At 36.2% G+C, this 25,040-nt stretch overlaps 1 protein-coding gene across 2 annotated transcripts in view; it reads left to right on the top strand.

The window, feature by feature from the left end:
- Positions 1–25,040, top strand: part of KPNA1 (karyopherin subunit alpha 1) — a 125,740-nt gene that overhangs the window by 61,639 nt on the left and 39,061 nt on the right. For both annotated transcript variants that reach the window (XM_037836797.1, XM_037836804.1), the window contains 5 exons: positions 12,724–12,823; positions 14,793–14,887; positions 21,614–21,745; positions 24,470–24,558; positions 24,924–25,023. In XM_037836797.1, the coding sequence (XP_037692725.1) occupies positions 12,724–12,823; positions 14,793–14,887; positions 21,614–21,745; positions 24,470–24,558; positions 24,924–25,023 (516 nt within the window). The remainder of the gene's footprint in view (positions 1–12,723; positions 12,824–14,792; positions 14,888–21,613; positions 21,746–24,469; positions 24,559–24,923; positions 25,024–25,040) is intronic.

Raw genomic sequence — 25,040 nt, 5'->3', positions numbered from 1 at the left:
TTTTCTGTGTTCATGGATAGGAAGGCTAAAGGTCATTAAGATGTCAGTCCTACCAAAACTGGTCTACAGATTCAGTACAATACCAATAAAAATTCCAATAGTCTGCCTTGCAGACTTGGAATATCTAGTTATCAAATTTATTTGGAAGGGAAAGGGGACTCAAATTGCTAAAAACATTCTAAAAAAGAAAACGAAGTGGGAGGACTTACACTTCCTGACTTTGAAGTCTACTCTGAAGCCACAGTAGTCAAAACAGCATGGCATTAGCACAATAAGACAGACATATTGATCAGTGGAATCGAATTGAGAATTCATAAATAGACCCCTGGATATATGGTTGACTAATTTTTATAAGGCCCCCAAATCCGCTGAACTGGGGCAGAACAGTCTCTTCAACTAATGAGAATGGCAGAACTGGATATCCATATCCAAAAGAATGAAAGATGACCCCTACCTCACACCCAATGCAAAAATTAACTTAGAGTGGATCAAACACCTTAATATAAGAGAGAATATCATTAAACTCCTAGAAGATAATGTAGGGAAACATCTTCAAGACCTAGTTTTAGGAGATTGCTTCTTAGACCTTACACCCAAAGCATAAGGAAAAAAAGAAAAAAATAGATAAACGGGAACTCCTTAAAATTAAAAGCTTCTGTACCCCAAAGGAATTTGTCAAAAAGGTGAAGAGGCAGCCAATGCAATGGGAGAAAATAATTGGAAACCATGTCTCAACAACGATAGTACAAATGATTCAATTATAAAATGGGCAAAAGATATGAAAAGACATTTCTCCGAGGACAAATTACAAATGGCTAAAAAAACACATGAAAAAATGTTCATCTTCACTAGCTATTAGGGAGATGCAAATCAAGAACACGATGAGATATCATCTCACACCAATATGAATGGCTGACATTAAACAAACGGGAAACAACAAATGCTGGAAAGAGTGTGGAGAATTTAGAACTCTTATTCATTGCTGGTGCGACTGTATAAATAGTACTGCCACTTTGGAAGACAGTTTGGTGGTTCCTCAGAAAACTAGATATTGAGTTACCCCACGATCAAGCAGTTTCACTTCTCGGTATATGCCCAGATGATCTGAACGCAGTGACATGACAGGTATTTGCACAGCGGTGTTCATAGCGGCATTGTTCACAATTGCCAATTGATGGAAACTATCCAAGTGTCCTTCAACTGATGAGTGGATAAACAAAATGTGGTATATTCATAAGATGTAATACTATGTGGTAGTAAGAAGGAATGAGGTCGTGAAACGTATGACAACATGTATGAACCTTGAAGACATAATGCTGAGTAAAAACTCAAGCCAGACATAAAAGAAGATGTATGTTACCACTAATGTGAACTCCACGAAAAATGTAAAATAAGTCTTATAATGTAGTATATAGGGGACTTAGAGATAGACAGAAGTTCGTTAAGGGGGAGTGATATCTAATATGTACAACAGATATGATAATGAAGTTGAACTTAATGGTATGGGAATAATCAGGTGTGACTATGGTTTTTTAATGGGATTATAAGTATCAGTGATGCATTGAAGGCAGATATGTTTGTAAATGGTTGTTTAAAGGCATGTAACCCACAGAGTAGCACCACAAACCTAAATAAGTGTTAGCCTGTTATACTTATAAGGTATGACACTGGTGCAGATGGTTCACAACAGAGTGGTATATGGAAAAAATACCCATTGCATATTATAGACTGTATTTTATAGGAATATGTTTCCAGCACTACACCAATAGTAGGGATGAGCAATTAGCAACTGCTAAGAGCTCCGGGATGAATTATGTTACGATAATTGTTTACAGTTGTGAGTGATGATGATTGTACAACTAAGTGAAGATAATGTAAGAAACTGACCATTTACCTTGGGATAGAATATATATTAAGTGAAATTAGGAACCCACTACTTAATGAATTAAGCCCTCAACTTGAGGCTTGCTCTTGTGAAACTTAGGATTGTTAATGGGAGGTGGAGCCTCCTATAATGATGCCTAAGAGGCACCTCCAGGGGACCTCTTTTTTCGCTCAGATGTGGCCTTTCCCTCCCTAAGCCCAACTTGGTAAATAAATTCCTTAACTCCCCCACCCCCACTCCCACCTCAAGGGACATGACTCCCAGGGGAATGACTCTCCCTGGTGATGTGGCACATGAATGAGCCTGCCCATGGCAATGAGGAATTGAAAATTTATATTTAATCAAAAGTGGCAAAAAGAAAGGTAACAAGCTGAGGTCACAGTGGCTGAAAGATCCCAAATAGAATTGAGAGGCTATCCTGGAGGTTTCTCTTATGCAAGCTCCAGTTAGACATCTCAGATGACCACAGTATGCCATGCCTTTACCAAAAGTTAGTCTCCAAAAACCTAGGTCCCTGTGCTGGTTTGGATGTATTATTTCCCCCAAATTGCCATTATCTTTGATGCAATCTTGTGTGGGCAGGAAATGTATTGATGTTGATTGGGTTGGAAACTTTTGATTGGATGTTTCCGTGGAGATGTGATCACTCAGCTGTGGGTGAGATCTTTCACTGAATAATTTCCATGGAGTTGTGTCCCTGCCCATTCAGTATGGGCCTTGATTAGTTTACTGGAGCACCATATAAGCTCAGACAGAAGGAGTGAGCTTGCTACAGCCAACAGGGACACTTTGAAGATCGCACAGGAGATGAGAGAGGAGTTTCAGCTTACACAGACATTTTGGAGATGGCCTTGAAAGCAGACTTTTGCTCTGGAGTAGCTAAGAGAGGACAAACGACCGCAGAGCAACTAAGAGTGACATTTTTGAGGAGCTGGAGCCTAGGGAAAAACGTCCTGGGAGAAAGTCATTTTGAAACCAGAACTCTGGAGCAGACGCCAGCCACTTGCTTTCCCAGCTAACAGAGATTTTCCAGATGCCATTGGCCATCCTCCAGTGAAGGTATCCGATTGTTGATTTGTTGCCTTGGACACTTTATGGCCTTAAGACTGTAACTGTGTAACCAAATAAACCCCCTTTTATAAAAACCTATCCATTTCTTGTGTTTTATATTGTGGCAGCATTAGCAAACCAGAACAGTCCCTACCTGAGAGTCTATAAAAATTTCACTCACTTAATTTTATCTATCAGAAACTTAAATCCACAAAGTGTTACTATGCCTTACAAATCCTAAAACCCAGAGACAACAGCTTCTTTAAGAAGAACAATCACATTCAGCCCCTTTCCCCATACTGTCAACACGCCCTTTCAGTATGAAAATGTTATGGTGCTCGCTGCCAAGATACCTCTGAAGATGGAGAAAAACGTGCAAGGAAGTGGTAGTAACAAACAAGATAAGATTTAACAAGGTCTATGAATGCTGAAACTTTATATAAATGTATGTACATTTTTAGATGCTGGGTTGTTGGAATAGCTGGAAGGAGGTAAATGACATGGTAGAACTGTACTCTGTAACATCCTTTGAAATTTCCTCTATACATACTCGTTGAAGTGTGCTTTTAAAGTCTTCACCTTTCTCTGTATACCCTGTATTGCAGAATGAGGAAAGAACTGAACCTGGGGAACTGTAATGCATAACAGTATTTGAAATTACCTATATAAGTGCTTGTTGAGCTGTACATCAAACATTAACACCTTTATGTATGTATGTTATATTTTACAATAATGGAAGTAGGTGAAGTTGTGGAACTGAGACCCATGACATTCTTTGATGTTTGTCCTCTAACTACTTGTTAAATTGTACCTTGAAATTTATCCCTGTTATGTATATATGTTAAAGTTCACAATTTTAAAAATGTGTTAAAATAAAACTGAAGGGAGTAATAGACTTCTCTACAATAATAGGAGTCTTAAACACACCACTCTCTCCAATAGATAGGACATCTAAACAGGGGATCAATTTGGAGACAGAGAACCTAAATAGCATGATAATTGAACTAGTCTACCAGACATAGGTTGAACATTGCACCCCAAGGCAGCAGTATATATTTTCTTTTCAAGTTCACTTGGAACATTTTCCAGGATAGACCTCAAGCTGGGACATGAAACAAGTCTTAAATTTAAAAGGATTGAAATTATTCAAAGCACTTACTCTGACCATAATGGATTGAAGCTGCAAATGAATAACAACTGGAGAACCAGAAATTTCACAAATATTTGGAGGTTAAACAACACACTGTCGAACAATCAATGGATCAAGGAAGATATTGCAAGAGAAATAAGCAGATACTCCAGACAAATTAAAACGAGAACACAGCTTATCAAAACCTACAGGATGCAGCGAAGGCAATGCTGAGAGGGAAATTTATAGCCCTTAAATGGCTACTTTAAAAAGGAAGAAAGAGCTAAAACTGTAGACCTAACAGAACAACAGGAGAAGCTGGAGAAAGAACAGCAAACTAATCCCAAAGCTAGCAGAAGGAAAGAAATAAAGATTAGAAAAGAAATGAATGAAATGGAGAACAAAACAACAATGAAATCATTAAAACCAAAAGTTGGTTCTTTGAGAAGATCAATGAAATCAACAAACCCTGAGCTATATTAACAAAGACAAAACGAGAGGCGATGCAAATAAATAAAATCAGAATTGAGAGGGTTGGTCATTACCATGGACCGGAAGAAAGATATAAGATAATAAGGGGATACTATGAACAACTGTCAGCCTACAAATTAGACAACTTAGATGAAATGGACAGTTTCCCAGAAATAAACAACCTACACTGACTTGAGAAGAAATAGAATACCTCAACAATCTGATTACAAGTAACGAGATTTAAGTCAGTCATCAAAAATCTTTCACAAAGGAAAGCCCAGGTGGATATGCCTTCATAGGTGACTTTACCAAGTGTTCCCAGAAGAATTAATACCAGTGCTGCTCAAATGCTTCCAAAAAATCTAAGAGGAGGAAACACTACCTAACTCATTCTATGAAGCCAGTGCCACCCTCATAACAAAGCATACTTAAAGATACTATAGGAAAAGAAAACTACAGACCAATCCCTGTAATGAATATAGAAACAAAAATATTAAACAATTAGGCAAGAAAAAAATAAGAAGCATTGAAATTGGAATGGAAGAAGTGAACTTTTGGTATTTGATGAGAACATGATCCTATATTCAGAAAATCCCAAATAAACTATGACAAAGCTACTTGAGCTAGTAAATGAGTTCTGCATAGTGGCAGGATACAAGATCAACATACAATATCAGTAGGGTTTCTATATGCTAATAATATCTATCCAAGGATGTAATCTTGAAAAAATTCCATTTATAATAGCAACTAAATGAATCAAATATCTAGGAGTAAATTTAAGAATGTAAAGGACCTGTACACAGACAAGTACAAAACATTGGTAAAGAAAATCAAATAAGACCTAAATAAATGGAAGGACATTCTTTGTTCATGGATTGGAAGGCTAAATGTTGTTAAGATATCAATTTTACCCAAATTAATCTACAGATGTGATGCCATTCCAATAAGAATTCCAATAGCCTGCTTTCCAGAAATGGAAAAGCTGATCATCAAATTTATTTGGGGGCCTCAAATAGCCAAAGCATCTTGAAAAAGAGGAATGAAGTGGGAGAACTCATGTTTCTGGACTTGAAGCATATTATAGAGCTAAAGTGGTCAAAACAGCATGGTATTGAAATAAAGATAGACATACTGATTAACAGAGTTGAATTGAGAGTTCAGAAATAGATCCTTAGATCTATGGTCAATTGATTTTTGACAAGGCTCCCAAATCCACTTATCTGTGATAGAACAGTCTCTTCAGTAAATGGTGTTTGGAGAATTGGATATCCATATCCAGAAGAATGAAAGAGGACCCCTATCTCACACCCTATACTAAAATTAATTGAAAATGGGCCAAAGACCTGAATATAACAGCCAGTACTATAAAAGTCTGTTCTGGTTTGCTAAAGCTGCCGTTATACAAAATATCAGAAATGGATTGGCTTTGATAAAGGGGATTTATTAGGTTACAAATTTACAGTTCTGAGGCCATAAACGTGTCCAGACTAAGGCATCAGCAAGAGGATACCTTCACTGAGGAAAGGCTGATGGTGCCTGGAACACCTCTGTCTGCTGGGAAGTCACGTGTCTGGCGTCTGCTGGTCCTTTGCTCCTGGGTTGCATTGTTTTCAGCTTCTGATTCCAGTGACCTTCTCTTTAAGTGTCTGTGGGTTCTCACTTAGCTTATCTGGGGCAAACTCTGGGATTCATCTTTTAGCTTAGCATCTCCAAACATCTTTCTGTCTGCAGCTCCCAGCATCTGGGTCTCTGTCTGCCCTTGAGCTCTCTTAAGGACTCCAGTAAACTGATCAAGACCACTTTGAATGGGCAGGGTCACACTTCCATGGAAACAATTAATCAGAAGCTCTCACCCACAGTTAGGTGGGTCATATCTCCATGGAAACAACCTAATCAAAAAGATCCCACCCATAATAAGTCTGCTCTGTAAGATTGCATTAAAGAACATAATCTTCCCTGGGGTACATAACAGTTATAAACCGGTGCAAACCCCTAGAGGAAAATACAGGGAAATGTCTTCAAAATACAGCAGTAGGAGGTAGTTTCCTAGACCTTACGCTGAAAGCACAAGCAATGAAATAAAAATTAGGTAAATGGGACGTCCTCAAAACTGAATACTTCTGTGCTTCGAAGGGCTTTGTCAAAAAGGATGAAAAGGCTTCCGAATCAATGGGAGAAAATATTTGGAGATCACCTATCTGATATCCAGAATATATAAAGAAGTCCTACAATTCAACAATAAAAAGACGAACAGCCCGATTTGAAAATGGGCAAAAGGCATGAATAAACATCTTTCCGAAGAGAAAATACAGGTGGCTAAGAGGCAAATGAAAAGATGTTCAGCTTCACTAGCTATTAGGGAAATGCAAATCAAAACCACAACAAGATATAATTTCACTCCTACTAGAGTGGCTGCTATTCAGACAAATAGGAAACTACAAATGTTGGAGAGGATGTGGGGAAATGGGAACACTTATTTATCAATGGTGGGAATGTATAATGGTAAAGCCACTGTGGAAAACAGTCTGGCTGTTCCTTAGAAAGCTAGGTATTGAGGTGCCTTATAGTCCAGCAATCTGCTACTTGGTAAATACCTCAAAGAGCTGAAAGAAGGGACGTGAATAGACAGTTGCAGACCGATGTTCATAGTGGCATTATTCACAGTGGCCAATGGTAGCAACAACTCAGGTGTTCATCAACAGATGAGTGAGTAAACACCATGTCGTATGTGCATATGATGGAACATTATTGAACAGTAACAAGGAATGAAGTTATGAAGCATGCAGAAAACAACATGGATGAACCTTGAGGATATTATGTTTGAGTGAAATAAGTCAGACACAAAAGGACAAATATTTTATGATCTCACTGATATGAACTAATTATAGTATGTAAACTCAGACATAAAATCAGAATATAGGTTACCAGAGGGTAGAATGAGGCTAGAGAATGGGGAGCGGTTGCTTAGTATGTGCAGAATGTTTAACTAGGTTGAATTGAAACATTTGGAAACAGAGGTGATGGTAGCACATTATTGAGAATATGATTAATAGTGCTGAATTGTGAGTGAATGTGGTTGAAAGCGGTAGTTTGTAAAGTCATGTGTATCACCAGAATGAAAGCTAGATGTGAAAATACTGGAATATTGAATCTTGTGGTAGATGATTACTGTGATTAACAGTGCAATTATAAAAAACTTCTTATGAACTGGAACGAATGTGTGACACCATCTCAGGTCAAACTATGGAGTATAATCAGCAGTAATATTTTAATATTTTCTCATCAACAGTAACAAATGTACCATCCCACATCAATATTAGGGGTCAACAATGTTTGGGGAAAAGTGTATGGGATAATTTTGTTTTCTTTTATATTTTTGTTTTATCTTATTACTATTATTTTTGGAGTAATGAAAATGTTCTAAAATGGATTGTGGTGATGATTGCACAGCTAACTATGTGATGATACTCGGAGTCATTGATGGTATGTTTTGGATGGATTCTATGCTTAATAAAATTGCATTAAAAAAAGTTTTCAAAGTTTGCGGTATGATGATACAGTCATCTTGAACACTGGGAATGTTAAGGACATGGCTTTTAAGTATCCTGACTTACTTAAAAAGAGAGAGAAAGAGATTATAGAGTTTTAGAGACTGGAATAATCTTAATTACTTGCTGATAACTTTGTTCTAACAGCCTGATGATCTCATAACAGCCTGATGATCTCATAGTTACTCATAGTTACTGCTGAGATTTCACTTGATTATGAAAAAACCTCTAAAATTTGATCTCTAGTCATTTAAAATAGACAAAGGGATGAATGTGTATTGAAATGAAATGAACAACGTGATACTAAAACAAGTTTACAAGAGAAAATTGTATCATTCTGGAGCCCAGATAAATGAGAACAAGATATGGTCAGTGTGTTGGAGTTCTAGATGCTAAAACATATACCATACAGTAGGTTGGCTTAAACAACGGGAGTTACTGGCTCATGGTTTTGAGGCCAGGAGAAGTCCAAAATTGAGCCATCAGCAAGGCTGTGCTTTCTCCTTGAAGACTGGCATTTTGGGGCTGGCTACTGGTGATTCTTAGTTCTTGGCTTTTGTGTCACATGGCAGTGGACATGGTAGCATCTTCTTGCTCTTTTGGGTTCCATTGGCTTCCAGTTTCTGGCTGTTCCCCTTGGCCTCTCTGGCCTTCTCTATAAGGCCTCCAGCCTTCTGTTAGGCCACATCTTAACTGAAGTAATGTCATCATAATGTCCTGTATACAATGGGTTCACACCCTTAAGAATGGATCAAGATTGAGAACATGTTTTTCTCTATGCTACCACAGTCAGTATCCCTTTAGTGGTTGTAAGTCAGTCCTTATTTCAGAATATCTCTATTGCAGGGGGAATTAATTAATCCATTATTATTTGATGCTAATAAATATTTTTAGGACTTTATCTCACTGTTCTGATTATAGCCAGCAAATAAGCATTCTATTAGTTTTCTAGGAGCTTAAAAAGATGCTCTCAAAATGCTATCTGTGCAGATAAGTTTTATCAGTGAATAAAATGTGAATTGCAAATATGAAACTTGATTGGATGGTTTTAGCTATAGAAGTGTTGTTTACCCCCCTGATGAACTGAACATATAAATGTAGTAAATGCATTGAGGATTTTCAGGGATAGTTCAGTTTTTGTCTTCTGCACTGTATGCACAAAGCATGAGTGTCTCATCTGGGTTCAGATAGTTCCTTTGTCACTTAATAGCTGTGTAACCTTCCCTGATCATTTTTCCTCATCAGCAAAATAATAGTTACACTACCTACTTCATTGTATGATCATGAGGATTAAATTGTAAAATAGGGTAGCTCATCCACAAGGGAGGAAGAGAACAGAAGTGTCAGGGGAAAAATCTCCAGGAGCGGACTTGATAGCTTTTGCTTGACATGATGGAAAATTGAGGTGGGGGTGGGGAATGAAGTTGATAATTTATTTATGGGGTGATTTCCCAGACTCTCCTGGGAATATTATACATATGCACCACATTATCTTTTGGAAACTGATCTAGCCTCAGATTTTTCAGTTAAGTGATTATGTATCTGTAATAGTTGGGAAATTGTATGGATCATGTAAGTTGTTTCAGATCCCTCCTATATCTGAATATCGTTTATTTTATTTTTGTATGTGGGTGAAGGTTGATGGCATCTTCTTTAAAAAGCTTTAATTCAGAAAGGCTATAGATTCTTCGTGTAAATTTAAACAAGGATAAAGGGGAAGTAGGCCTCCCTCTCATTCACACCCTATCACAGAGGTAGTAACATTGTTTCAGTTTGGTATATGTCCTTCCAGACCTTTTTTTTATCTAATTACATACACTTTATATCTTCCCTTAAGTCATCTTTCATAGGACATTTTATTTGAATTACTAGGAGTTTAATTTATTGAGTTACGTATTGTCTTCATACCCTGTTCACTGAAGAGTGCTCTGTAGGGAAACAAGCAAGTGTATTTTCTGGTGGTGACTCCCTCAAATTGAAGTAAAACACTGGAACCTTATAGAAAATTGTGAAGTCCTTGTGCTCACTTAAGAAGGCAAGACAATGGTTAAGAGCCTGGGCTCTGGAGCCAGACAATGCACTAACTGTGCCATGGTAATAATAGACTTAACTTCAGTGGCTGACATGAGGATTAAATTCATGTAAAGCACTTAGAACTATGCCTGGTCCACAGTAGGCATTTAATAAATGTTGAGTATTCTACAAAGTTGTTATTAATTCAGGAATATGGTGCTAATGTAAGTTTACTTGGAAAAGCTGAGATGTTCTTAATCTCTCTGTCCCTTATGGGAGTTTTACATAGCTTATATTGGTGCCAGGACCCAAATGGTAGTCTTTACAGTACATTTCTGTCAAGTGATAGAGTATTTCTGTCACTGTTAAATAATGTATTTTTTTCTTCTGCATCTTGGTTTTGTTTTGTTTTGTTTTTTCAAATTGAGTTAGTCTAGATTTGTCACCATTACATAAGCCTTGCTAGAATAAGCTTTGGAGTCAAGTAGACCTGATTTTAGAAAAGGGAACCCTAGTTCAAAAGGAGACTTTTGGAAAGACTGATAGAATTCTTGTAGGTACATGGTTCAGTAAGCTGTTAAGGAAAACAAAATGCACTTAAGTAGATATAATTAAAAAGAGAGGTCCTTATTTATGCTAGATAGAACAAACCTTAAAGGAAATAAAATCATAGTTAAAATTTATTCTTTAACTAGTCTAATGCTTTTTTTTTTTTTTAATCCCTAAATTCAAGGAGAACACTCTCCTAACACACCCTAAATGCCTATTTTGGAATTATATCACTTCTAGGCTTTCTTGAAGGGAGGTGGATAGCCTTAGAATCGTCCAGATCTAAAACTAATCTCCTCATTTAAAGGTAGACTCTTCCTCTGCAAGGCTACTGGAAGTAATTAAAAGGAGAGTCTTGGTTTGCCCTTACCTTGATTCCTTTTCCTAGAAAGAAAGATCATCATATATGTACCTTTGTGTATTCAGGAATCAATCTTGCCAGTTTGAAAGTAATTACTTTGCTAAGTCTTTTAAGGGGAGAGTGCTTCATTTTCCCCTGTGGGAATTCTTAGGTGTTAGGTGTTGCTTACCAACTGCCCAGCATTTACAACTTAGTGCAGCTTTCTTCACAGTTCATCTTGTTGACTGAATCCTTTGTGAAATGATAGGAACTTGTCATTGTCATAAATGACCTTGAGAAGAAAATTAAGTGCTAATTCTGGAGATGAGTTGCAGTGGGAAACTGAAAAGTTCTAATAAGACAAGAGTGGAAAGCTGAAAAGTTTTCATAATGCAAGAAAATAGAAATTTTAAATAAATTTAAGAGTCAGCAGTTGAATTTGGTAGAAGCTAGAATCTGTGCTTTTTACAAGACCATTCTGTATACATTCAGTAAATATTTGATTAGCAACTTCTGTATGCCAGCATTATTCATAAGTGTGTTAAGGTAAACAGGATCTTTGGCTTTTGAGGAGTTTTCAGTCTACTTATGGAATCCAGGCAATCCACAGATAACCAAGAAAAATACCTAGTAGTGATAAGGGATGGACAAAGAATTAGAATAGGGTAATATGATAGAAATGGATTTACTGCTTTTGATTTGGAGGTAAACCTCTTTTAAAAATAACGTTTAATCTGAGAACTGAGAGACAAGAAGAGCCAACCATGTGATGAGCAAGGAGGAGAAGGAACAGTTCAGGCAGGTAGTTCAAAGTTCATAAGACAAAAACGAACTTTGTTTTTTGAGGAACAGAATGGTGATCAGAAGGATTGCACAAAGAATTCAAGATGTGGTCAGAGAGATAGGCAGAGATCATATCTTGTAGACCTTTGTGGTAGAATATTTTTCTAAATGCTGTGGATTTGGAATAGGGCATGACATCTGATTTAAGTCTCTACGGGAACAATATAAAGCAACTGATGTAAATTTATAACTAGTATAAAAGTTTCATGCTATAGTCATCTTTGTCAGCTTGGGGATGGGATTCACAGTGTATCTCTCATGAATGTCAAAGTTGTACAATAATCGATTTTTTTTGTTATTTAAAATATTAAGTATAATTGTTAATGTTCTGGTTTTTCTTTTTTCTTTTTTTTTCATTTTTGTATTTGAAGAGTTTTTTCTTTTACTCTTAAGAGGGATTTTGGAGGCAAATTATTTTCTAAGGAAAAACTTCCCATGTCTGATTGAAATCAGAGGAATAGTGATTTTACTATAGTTATAGTCTCTCTGTTCCAATATGTGAAGAATACTTGAGTTCATAATGCTTTGTTTCTCTATTCTTGTGCATGTCTTTTTATCTTTTTGTTACTATTTTTTGTTTCTCACAATCAGTTTTAATTGGATAATTTATTTAGATGTCAAATTCCCAGTGAAAATAATACGTCCCTTGTCTTAGTATTTGCCTACTAAGATTTCTTTCTCACTGTTTTGGGGTTTTTAATGATAAAGAAGTTGGCTTCAAGTGTCATATTTTAATCATCTCATACATTTTTACATGTAACAATTGACCTACCTTTGTATTATACTTCTAGAGAATATGATTAACTTAATAATTTGTCCACAACTTATATTATCTTTGTTTTTCTCTGAATTAAGGTTAACATTTTATTATATTTGTTTTTTTTTGTGATCCCAGGGTAGTGTCATTTCTTCCGATATGATTGAAATGATATTTTCCAATAGCCCAGAGCAGCAGCTTTCAGCAACGCAGAAATTCAGAAAATTGCTTTCAAAAGGTGAGCTCTGGACAAAATATTACTTTTCCATGCTATTTTTTCATACCACAGATAACTTACTTTGGAGTCTGTCAACAGAAGGAAAGACATACAGAAATACGTATAATTATGAGCATGCTTAATGTTTGAATTTCCTTTTTTATTTGTGGAATCTTAACAGGACCAGAAAGCATTACTTTCGTTTCTGAGCTATCTTACAAAAGACCATACAGTGATGATAGTAGTAGTTGATATGTCATTGATCTGACACACTCCACCATTTTTTAGGAAAAAAACTTAAAAAAAAAGAAAAATCACGTGAAGGAGCAATAATTGTTGATTTTAATATTAGCAGTTTACCATTGAATGTTACGTGTGGATTTATTAGTAGGCAGGATAACCACCTTTTTTTTTTTTTGCCAAATGGTAGAAAGAAATAGAATACTTGTCATCTTTGGCAAGTAAAAAGAACTCTGAACTATATTAAAATTTTGATGATAAATACATAAACTAGCTGACCACATCCCCCTCCAACCCACCCCTGCCAATAATCAGTTAAGTTTATTTAGAGTCATTAGGAAAAAATATATGGATTATAAAACTACTACCACCACAATAAAACTATTATGTCTTTTGTATGACAGCCTGTTAAATATTTGAAGGTCATCATCATGCACACTTCACCACCCCTCTTGTCTCTTTTCAGCATGCTGAGCCTAAGAATATCTCACATAATGTGGCTTTTCAAGGCCTTTTCCCATCTTACTACCTTCCTGCATGTGTTCTGGTTTGTCAGCAACCCTCTTAAAAATGTGAAGTGTTATTACTGTCGAGTGTTGGGACAGGTTGCCTTCCTTGTCCTGAGATTATACATTGCAATAATACAGTCCAGAATAGCATTTGTTATTTTGGTAACCATGGCATAGTAATATTTCATTGTTTCATTGAATTTGCAGCCATCTAAGCTCCCGAGCACTTTTCCACATGCACTGTTGTTAGGTCTTGTCTGTTTTTTGATTTTTTTAAAACTGCTTTTTAAAAATTCAGTTGCTGAATTTTGCTTTATTTGTTTTAGTGCCAAATTTGGTTTATTGTTATCCTCTGTATGTGTTAATTTCTGTTGTGCATCATATTAACTAATTCATCTTTATTTTAACCCTCAAGTTTGTTTGCTTGTAATTATCAGGATAATTGATAAAAATCTTGAACCAGGCAAATGACATGCCATTAGAGCCCTCTTCAGATTATCGTTGAACTATTAGTCATCCCTTTCAGTAAGTCCATTAATTTAGTTAAGAATCTCCCCAGTAGTACTGTAATCCAACTGCCATTTCTCTGGCATTGATGTATGAATGTCATAAAAACTTTGTCAGATCTCTTGCTAAAATTAGCATGCTGATTGCCTATAACTTTTTTTTTTATCTTATCACTCAGCAAGTTTTAATTGAATGACTTCATTTATAAGATATTGCCATAAATGAAAATGAAATTAATTTGGCATGTCATCCTTGGTGAATTCTTTCTGGAACCTACTTATCACTACAGGTGCAAAATTAAATCCTCCAGACTCACTCAGAATCCCCTAATGCAGTTTCTTAAAACAATTTATGTTAAAACAGACTGAAAGCCCATGTAGAGAAAAAGGGCCTGAAGGAACTGTATGAAAATACGAAGTGTAGTTGTCTTTCAATAGCTTTCCCCCCCTACTTTCTAAATTCTTTTAAATAGTGGTGGTAGTAATTTTAATTTTTAAGAATTCTGCTCATCCTTCATTCCCATAATAAGGCTTGCTTTCTCTGAAGACTTTCAAGTTACCCTAGTCCAAAGTGACTGAACTCGATTCTCTCTCTCTATATTTTTGTGGATTTCTAACATGAAAGATGATGAAATTGAGAGAAGGTTATAATGAATTAACTTCAAGCTATAAAAGTCCTTGCATTGAGATCAAAGGATTGTTTTTCTTCTTTCCTTTTATTTTACTGGGAAACAGAACCTAATCCTCCTATTGATGAAGTCATCAGCACACCAGGAGTAGTGGCCAGGTTTGTGGAGTTCCTCAAACGAAAAGAGAATTGTACACTGCAGGTGCGAACCATTTTCATTTTTGTTTTATATTTTAATTCTCTTTGCAAACTTATATACACAAATTTGTTACTTATTTTAGTCTTTTTGAAGGTTAATTTGTTTACAATAATACTCCTGACAATCATATAACAAAGCTGCTTTTACAGCTTTGTTAACATTCAGGCCTTGATGTTATTCTTTAAAATTCTTGTCATTTTTAATCACTTAAAAAATTGTTTAGGGTGATGGTGGGTAACACTTGTCTAACAGGGAAATGTGTGCAACAGAGGTGCAATTAGAAGTTAGGAACCTATGTGTGAGCTACATAAAATTTGGTTTTAGGGATTTCAAAATTATACTTGTTGGCTTTCTTAGGCTTGTGTAATGTGGCATAGATCAGAGACTCACTAATCTTGAAACCTGGTCCTAATTAATCTCTTTCTCTTCCTAAAACTGCTGACGGGGAGATAGCCTTGTCAGGAATCTGTGTGCATTCTGCTATGTTAATTTAGTCTTATCAGTACTGTAGTATATAGAGGTTCTAAGAGGATATTCTGTACCTCCTGGATTAGATAATTTTCACAGTGAAAGAACCCATCAACTGACTCTTATCGTGGAAGTTATCTTGAGATTTTAAAATACCATATCTTTTCCTTAATAAAGTTGGAGTTTTAGTAAACTGGTGGTTTTCCAGGATCTAGACTTCCTTTGACTGACCAACTGAATCAATATCTGTATTCTTAAGCAGATATAGGAAATCCTTAAATTCTTACCCTAGGGTCGAATCTGAAGAGCTCAGACCCTTTAGAGAGACTCTACAGCTATAAAAATTGGTTAAGTGCCAAATGGATCACAAAATGGGATTTTTTTCCAAGTAAATATTTGTTTAAATTTATATCATAAAGGTAACTTTTCCCCCTTTGTTTCTTCCTTAGTCCTTGTTATTTTCTGTAAGGCTAGTGCCATGTAGGAACTCGGGCAGTTTTGTAAATAACATCCCCTGACCCCAGGTTCCTTACTGTCCAGAGCATTGTTAGATAATTCATAAGACTTGATGCTTCATCTTATATTTTCTTTCCTTTTCTTCCACCCCATCTTTTTCTTTCTTTTACACTCTTTGTTGCGGTGATGAGTTCCTTCCAGAGGAAAAACAAGAAATCCAGGAAAGGTAGAGTACTTCAATGTCCAATCAGAATTTTCTTCTCCAGTTTGACATTTACTGATTCCTAAGTTCATTTGAATTAAGATTCTGTTTTGCTAGCTGCCGTCTGGATTACAGTTCTGGTCCCCATCTAAGGCCAGGATCACCAGACACCTGAAAAACACCAGGTTCACCTAGAGAGCAAGGAAAGAGAGAGCCTTTTCTCAGAAAAAAAGGAATCCAGACAACCAACACTGCAGAGAACAGAGCCTGAGCACCCAAGCAACCTGCCAGGAGAACCAGAGGAACCAAATGGAGGAGCTTTACTGCAGTTTAACATTTGAAATGCTTTTTAGGAAGAGGGGAGGTAGGGAAAATTATCACTTTGTTCATGCTTAAAAAAATGTTTCTTTCCTCTCTCAGGGAATGAGAGTAGCCAAGAGAGATACTGTATTTATTCCTGAATCTAGTAATGATAAAGGTTGTTGCAGGGGTCCAGTTTCTTAATATATTAAAAATAGATAGTATAACCTCATAGGCCTTAATGAATAAAGTTAGAGAGATGGGTCTTTCCCCATGTCTCCATTCTTCAAATACTCCCCTAAGTGTACGTTATGTTCTCTTGGACAGTGCCCTCTCCTGCTAAAACATGGAAATACTCCAGCATTTTGATTCAGTAGTCTGTAATCCTAGAACTAGTATCTTAACACATCTGAAGATGAAAAGCCTTCAGAAAGTTCTCATTTGCTTCTCTAAATTCCAAGATTCCATCTTTGTGTAAACTAATTAGGCTGAAAGATTGACAAATGATACCTCTGGAAATGACCTTGAGCCTGGCATGTGGCACAGATCACTTTACCTCATAATTTTCACCGTAGCTATACAGAGACTCTGAGAAATAACCAACCCATTAGTTATTTAATTATCTGTAGCTTTTCTTCTGTACATTTAAGCACAAATGGTCTTTTCTCTCCATTGTGACTAATGAGTAACCTTCACCACCTAGAAGTGGGAACAGCAAGTATACCGAGGGAAGCTATAGAACTAGGAGGCTTCATGCTCTGGCACTTCTTCAGATAGTTAGAATAACATGCCACGGAAAGCTGGGAAAGTACTCCTTTTGTCTTCTTGGAGAGTACTAGGATATAAACTGCAGTATTCCTATCTGCTTACTAGAGATTTGTATGGTCCATCTTTGGAATAGGGCTTTTGCCATTTCTCTCCAGAAAGAGAGTCATAATGTATGATGTTAAGAAGCGATTTAATGACTCAGCTGACCAACAAATTATGTGGACAACTTAATCCCTTCATTCCATAGATAAAGAACCATGAATGCTAGTGAAAGGTCTGGCTTTCCCTATCCCCTAATCAGTGAGTTTCCTCAAACCAAAGAGATAAAAATGTTTGCTTTGGGCAGTGTTAATGCAAGTACTCACTTGTCCTCAAACTGGAGAATCTAGGATTTTGGAAGCACACAGTGCTATTTATATAAGGGCACTCTGAAGCTCAGTGACATTTAAATGTCCGACATACTTGAGCCCTTGATATGAGACTTGTCTGCCTTTTGTTATGTTCACTGGGCCCACTTTGTTTGGTTCTTTTGAGTCCAGGCCCAGCATCTTTATACTGTCCTTTGCATTGCTGAGATGTTGCATTCCCAATACTTATAGAAGTTTATAAAAATAGCTAGAGACAAGTAAGTTGCTTCCTAGTTCCAAACATTAGACAATCCTTTTAAAATTGTAAATTTGAATTAAATTGGCTGTTTCTCCTTTCCTGCCTTTCTTGTCCCCTCAAAGCTTAATGTGATAAACTGCAGTAAGGCCTTCATCCTCATGTATCTTTTCCCATCTCTGTTGATCCCTCTGTCTTTCCTGGAAGGTTGCTCAAATGACTCAGGCACTGTTCTCTACAGAGTTTGATATCTGGGTTTATTTTTCTGATGTGAGCCTCTCTTTTCACTTGCTCTCCAGGTGAGCCTGGCATTTGCTAGGAACCAGAGTGGAACCAGCAAGTGGCCAGCAACAGAGTCCTGATCCAAATGGAGAAAGGGAACCAGGCGTACCTCAACCTGGAGTGGGAAACTTGATAGGAGGTCAGAAGTACTTCAGCTTTGGATTCTCAATTGTCCTTATTTAAGGAACTGAGCACCAGAAGGTAGAGACTGAGAAAGGGGAGAGAGAAAACATCGTCTTCATTGTGCCCTTCAGATTTCTCAGTTTTTAGCCTTAGTTAGAAAGTTCTGGACAGTGAAAATTCATTGCAGAATTAAAATTTATAAGCATTCACAGCTATATGACAGGTTGTTTCCTTGCATGATGCCAAACTTGGAACACTAAGAATGTAATAGTTGAAAACAACAAAGAGAAAGTAAAATTATAGTTATTCTGGCCACATTTATTTCTTCAGATGATACCATTTCTTCGATTTTTTTTTTTTTTCCCGTCATATTGCTAATTTTGTCTTGAGTTTCATGGTTTCTTACATAAATTGCCCTTTTTGGCTGTTTCTGTCGTAAGATACGAAATTGTTTTTGTTGTCAGTTCTGGGCTTCCCATTTCATAACTCTCTTTCATGTTAAATTCTAATCTGGGACCCAAGACTGAAACATTAAGGGAAAAAAAGACTGTAAAACCTAGTGAAACACAGCTTAAAACAGTCTGATGAAAAGGAAGTTAGATAATTCAAAGTACAGCCAATTTTATAAAGACATACTTACACATTAAATACATTTGAAAGTTACTTCTTCAAACACTTTAACATGGGCCTATACTCATGGGAGGAGTGAATGCGTACACACACATACACATACATGTGTGGGTATAGAAAATTGCTCACTTGATGAATTTTTATAAGGTGAAAATACCAAAGTAACCAGCACCCATTGTCTGTGTGTGTGTGTGTGTGTGTGTGTGTGTGTGTGTGTGTTAATGCATTATTAATGCATGAATCCACATGGTAATGTTCTCAGTGGCCCTCTTTTTATAGTTGGCAAGTTCATCTGCTTCCTTCCCTGGTAATGGCAAAATTATCTTCTGATTTCCATTCTTACCAAGACCAAGAAAGGCTGTGAATCATCTTTGAATTCAGAGGGTATCATCAAAGTAATGAACATAACTTTGGCATACTCTTTTTTTGCTGAGATGTCCTAATTTCCAATTTTCTTCCATCCATGTTTAGACTATTATTTGTTTGTTCTTCGTTTTCCTAATCATCAGTTATCAATTCTGGTTTGCCTCTCCATTTTATTCACTTGAGTAGTTTTCTGGAATTAAATCTCATTTCCTCTGAGACCTTTGGTGCTAAGCCTCATGAGACAGATAGCAGTTTGAACTCTGGCTCCAATTAGCATTCCAAGTAATTTCTTTTCACTGATAACTCTTTAATATACCTTTTATCTACCCAGGTTATTATTACCATTTCTTTTACATCAGAATTCTCTGCAATACTTTTTCTCTTTGAGATAGATAAGTATGTGTGCTGATCTTTCTCATTCTTTCCAGATTGCTCTTTCTCACAGTTTTCATTTCTGTAACTCTATCTTTGAATTATTTGATGACTATTGAACTTTAGAGTCTGACTTCTAGTAGGACAGTTTACTTCTATACACAAGTCATATGTGTCTGTTTTACTAATTAATTAATTTTTCTCATACGCGAAAGAAACCACATTTTAGGTGATCCATCTTTTCGTTTAGCATCACCGAATAACTTGGCATAACACTCTTCAGAATTCCTTGCCCTAGATACCGTAACTACAAGCAACTGAAAGATTCTTATGCCAGTGTTAACACGTATGTTTCAGAGAGGATTGGCTGTATTTCATAGCTCACTAGATTGCGACACTGCAATCTAGTCCTTCTGATTGGCTGTGTAACATTACTCATGTCATTAGTCAGCTTGTTGGATCTTTCTTTCTGACAGTTTCGTCATTCATAAACTAGAAAGGCCAGGTAGCTTACTTCTCTGATTGCATTAATATCTTTTGTTTACCAGTCCCTTCATATCTTCTGTTTACCACTGCTGTAGTGGTTGTTGTGAGGATCAACCTGAGAGTATGTGACTAATGCTTTCAAAATATAGGGTACTGTATTAATGTAAGGTTTTAATTCATATTGAAAAGGGTTTGAACATTGGTTTCAGTGGAAATTTAATTACAGAGATGATGTGTGAAGATGTGTGATGTGATTTTACTTGATGATATTCATTGTTTAATTTACAAGTCTCCTGAGCTTCACAAACGAAATATTATCAGAATAAGACAAAAAAGATATGTACCCTTTGCTCGTAGTCTGGGCCTCCCTGCTGCTTTAATATCAGCGTCCAGGTAGGCTATTAGTCCACTTCATCTTACTCGTTTATATGTCATTTCCTTACATGAGGAACGATTCCTTCTTTAAGAGTCTCCTGTGAATTTGCTGTCATTCATAGAGCTCTGGACTATGCAGATCAGATTGTCTTCCCACTTCTTTCATCTTCCCCACCCCCAGTGATTAATGATTTAGTTTCTCATGTGACATTTGATTTTTAACTTAAGTCACAGTTTTATGTTCAATGAGCATGCCAATGAATTTCTTTTTTTTTTTTTTTGCATATGTACTTCATTAAAGAATAAATAGAAGACAAAAGGAGAGAATGAAATAAACCCAAAATTCAATTAAGAAACCTTATCTAAATAGAAATGTAAGAGTTCGTTTTGGAATTTTCAATATTAAGCTAAAGAGTCAAGTTACTGTAGAGATGGATGTATAAGATTAGTAATATGCTGTTCTTTTTGTTGGTGTTAATTCCTTTTGTGTCTTCTATTTACCGTTGCTATATTTTCTCAGGTTACCCCCTTTTTCTCCCTTTTAAGAACGTCTTTAAAAGGTAATCTTATTTCTGTACCTTGATTTGGAGACTTCATTTATTGGGAGCTCTTGGGTTCTGAAGTTGCAATTGTTAATTGTATGCCTGTTAACACCCTTTGACCTACTTACTTGAAATATCTTTTGCCTTCTTCACTGTGCTTATATTTTATACATTTAACATTAATGTCCTTTTTTCTCATTTCACTTTTCCCTTCCTTTAAAAATTATTTATTTTTTTTTGAAAGTAGGTCATATACATGGTTACCAGTCCAAAAGGTACATAAGGCTTTGTAGTGAAAAGTGCCTTTCTCACTCTTGGTCACTAGTTACAAGAGCAACAAGTATTTACAGTTTTTCGTGACTTCTTCCAGAGATATTTTGTGCAATAAGTAAATTAATGTATGCATTCCTTTTTAGATGTCCTTAGAAAATGTAATATGATACCGTCTTAATGTATACTGGTTTGCATTTGATTTTTTCATTAATTCCTCAGGATATCGTTCCATATCAGCACATGAAGGGTTCCCTCATTCTTTTTATGGTTGTGGGTCAGCTCAAACTTGATCTGAAATTTTAGGTACCCTGAATATTCCTCTAGGCTGAGGTATTTCTTCTGGGAATTCTTTTAAAATTAATGTAAGGTATTCAATTGATAGGTTGAATGATCTCAGACTCTCTTCTTCATGTACAGAAAACTTTATTGTTATACGTAAACAAGCTATTAAGTTCTAATGAAAAATTATTTTTATTTTTATAGTTTGAATCAGCTTGGGTACTGACAAATATTGCTTCAGGGAATTCTCTGCAGACCCGGATTGTGATTCAGGCAGGAGCAGTACCCATCTTCATAGAGTTGCTCAGCTCGGAGTTTGAAGATGTCCAGGAGCAGGTAAAATATAAAACAAATAAAGAGAAGCAGACAAAAGAATACAATTTCTCCCTTTGTTTTTGTAAGTCAGGGCCTCAGTTTCACCTCTTGGCTATGAGAGTACATGATTCATCACAGGGAGTAGTCTAGAAATCTAAACTTAAAGTAGAGAATTTCATAGAGAATATAGGCAGAATTTCCTAGACACATGTAACCATTTTTTCCCCTTCCAACCCTGAAATTCTATAAGCCATATAGATACACTTTTTTTAGACCCTGTAAGCAGTTTTCTTGTAGGAATCTCTAGTGTTGCTTGAAGTAGCAGATCTTTGGAGCTTTCATGCAGAAAAAGATAACAGAAAACATAAATTTGTTGCTGGTGACTTTATAACATTTGTAAATATAAATCACTGTGAAATATTTTTACAGCTTTGTTGAGGTATCATTGATATACAATAAACTATATCTTTAAAGTGTACAATTTGATAAGTTTTGACATATGTATATATCCATGGAACCATCACAATCAAGGTAATTAATAGATCCCTTATGCCTAAAGTTAATAAAATTATCTGCTTGCTCTTAAATTCTTTAACTGTTTTCTTATGTAAGCTAGCTTAAAATGCACTTTAAAAGAAAATTTCTTTATCATATTGCTGATATAATCATGTAAGAGCACATTTAGCAATATTTTACATCATGTACTGAATAAGAAAGTGTTTCTTTGAAAATGTTCATAAGAATGTTATTTCTTCATTAATGCTGAAAAATGCCAAGGTTGTTTCTGTCAAGGCAATAGGGATTCCTCCCTTTAAGGATTTTTTAAAAATAAAAATGAAAGAATTCGTCATGTTAACAAATAACCATCAATTCTAATAGTGACCTCTTAGGGGGCTTTGAATTAAGGTTGGCAAGATTTGAAATGGGGTTCCAAAATTTAAAATGAAATAAAATAATTTTAGGGCAATTCTCTAGAAGTCACTTTTATTGACTTTTACTTAAGTAGATACACATGTTCACTTTAATTTTGCTGCAGGAATGGGCACGTTATCTAAAGCTTACCTTTTATTCCCCTAGACCCTGATTGTTATTTATACTCCTTGATTTTGGTCATATTGCAAAACTAGAGTTCTGGTCAGAAATATCTCCTTACATCCCCAACTGCCTTCCTGTGAAGCTTTGAATTTCGCTTTCCATCCTGAAATTCCCACCTTAAACTTAACAGGCCAATGAGAGGATGTGAAAATTGTTTCTGGTTTATCAGCTGATTATTAGTGCAGCTGGATTAACCCCTTACTAACATAGCTGTACCTGAATCAAACCATCACATCATTTAGATAGATCCCGATGGGCTTATCCAAGAGGGTCCCACTGATCTCGTAGAGAAATGAGAATTAACACTGTGTCTCCAAGCTAAGCTGCCTGAGGGCTTGCCTGCTATTGAGTTATCCCATAGGTAGAGAGAACAGAGTACTGGTTTCAATCAGTTACACTCCAAGCTCATCTAGTTTCTACTGAATTATGCAGTGTGTGGGAAAGGTTGGCTAGTCAAAGCAGAATTCCTGCAGGGGCTTCCCCCATAAATAGACTCAAAACCCCTATAAATTTATTCTCAAGGTGCCCTCTAAATCTCTCCATAAACACTCCTTGAAATTTAAGGGCTTCACAAGCCCAAGAGAAGTTAATCACGGGCTTGGAAATACCTAGGGCCACAGAACAGTCCTTATGACCGAATAAGGTTGAATAACTCAGCTGGTACATAAAGCTTTTCAATACACAATGTGTCTTGTTGGATGAAGTATCTTTCTTATGTAACCCAATGGAACTGTGCTAAACAATTTCGAAGTTGAAAAGAATCCGAACACATCACCCATAAAAAATGCAAAATTTTAGTTTGCTTTTTTACTTAGACATTGATACTGAAATAGTGTCCATATTCTTGACATGTTCAAATGATTTGGCCACTTCAGTGTTTCTGCATGTTATGTAAAAAATTCAGAAGCAAAATAGGACAGTAAGATTTCATAGCAAGGCACAGTACACTGTACAAATCAAAATCTAAATTATATAGAAATACACCACCACCCTTGCGCCCCTTTCTTCTCCCAAAGCAGTGCGAAGGGGCCTTCTCTTCAAGGGCAATGCAGTTTATGAAGTCCAGCACTCAGGACTCCAACCAACCCCTGCCTTGCAGTGATATTTACAGTTCTGCAGGTTCATGCTGGAGCTGGACACTCTGCTGTTTGATCAGTTCCACAAGTGCAGGGAGACTCCTCCAGCTTAATTTGAAGCATCCACACTATTGGCTGTACTCAAAGGCCTAGAGGTCTGGGAGTTAACCTCACAGATAAATACCTGGGTTATTAAAATGCAGTTTTAATAGCTAGGTAAGCCATTTTTATCTCTGTTATGTACCAAGAACATATGGAGGTGTGGGAGTTGGGTGCCGTAAGACAAAGAAGAGAAGAAATGATTCCTTTCTTTATTAAGCTTACTACCATGAATGTTCACGTTTTCTTCAGTTTGTTGTACATTTTAGAATATTATTGGTCGTCTTCCCTCACTACTATTTCATTTGACTCCCTGATTAGTAAACTTAGGAGGTTAATAGTGTCCATGTATAATATGTTGATTAATTACTATATATTTTGTAAAGAGTTATTGTGATATGCTGGCATTCTTTTTGAAAGAATTATTAGAAAATTAAGCTATAAAACCCATGATTAATGAATAATTCTTTCACAGGCAGTCTGGGCTCTTGGTAACATTGCTGGAGATAGTACCATGTGCAGGGATTATGTCTTAGACTGCAGTATTCTTCCCCCACTGTTGCAGTAAGTTTTTCTTTTTTTTTTTCTTTTATTATTGTTATTATTATTTTGGAATAATAAAACCATGAGTGGTTCCTCAGAAAGCAGTACATCTTTGGAAACCATTTTGGATTTCCTAGTGTTATTTTTCCAGTCCAGATAATTTCTTGTTAACTTGTCATGGTCGTTTCTTTAAGTAATCTTTTTTTTTTCCAGTGCCAAAATTCTGAACTAGTAGACTTAAAATTAATGAAGCTTCATTGTTCTAGGGAAAAGCTGTTTGAGGACATCTTTTTATTCAATAGAATTGAATGGCTTAGTATTTATCCTGTGCTATCAGAGAATTAATATCTGTCATATAGTTTACAGTTGTATCATTATGCTTGTAGGTTATTTTCAAAGCAAAACCGTCTGACTATGACCCGGAATGCAGTATGGGCTTTGTCTAATCTCTGTAGAGGGAAAAGTCCACCTCCAGAATTTGCAAAGGTATGAATTATGCTTGT

Source organism: Choloepus didactylus, chromosome 1, assembly GCF_015220235.1.
Source record: "Choloepus didactylus isolate mChoDid1 chromosome 1, mChoDid1.pri, whole genome shotgun sequence".
In the NCBI taxonomy this organism is placed as follows: Eukaryota; Metazoa; Chordata; class Mammalia; order Pilosa; family Megalonychidae; genus Choloepus; species Choloepus didactylus.
This window is presented reverse-complemented; position numbering and strand designations above follow the sequence as displayed.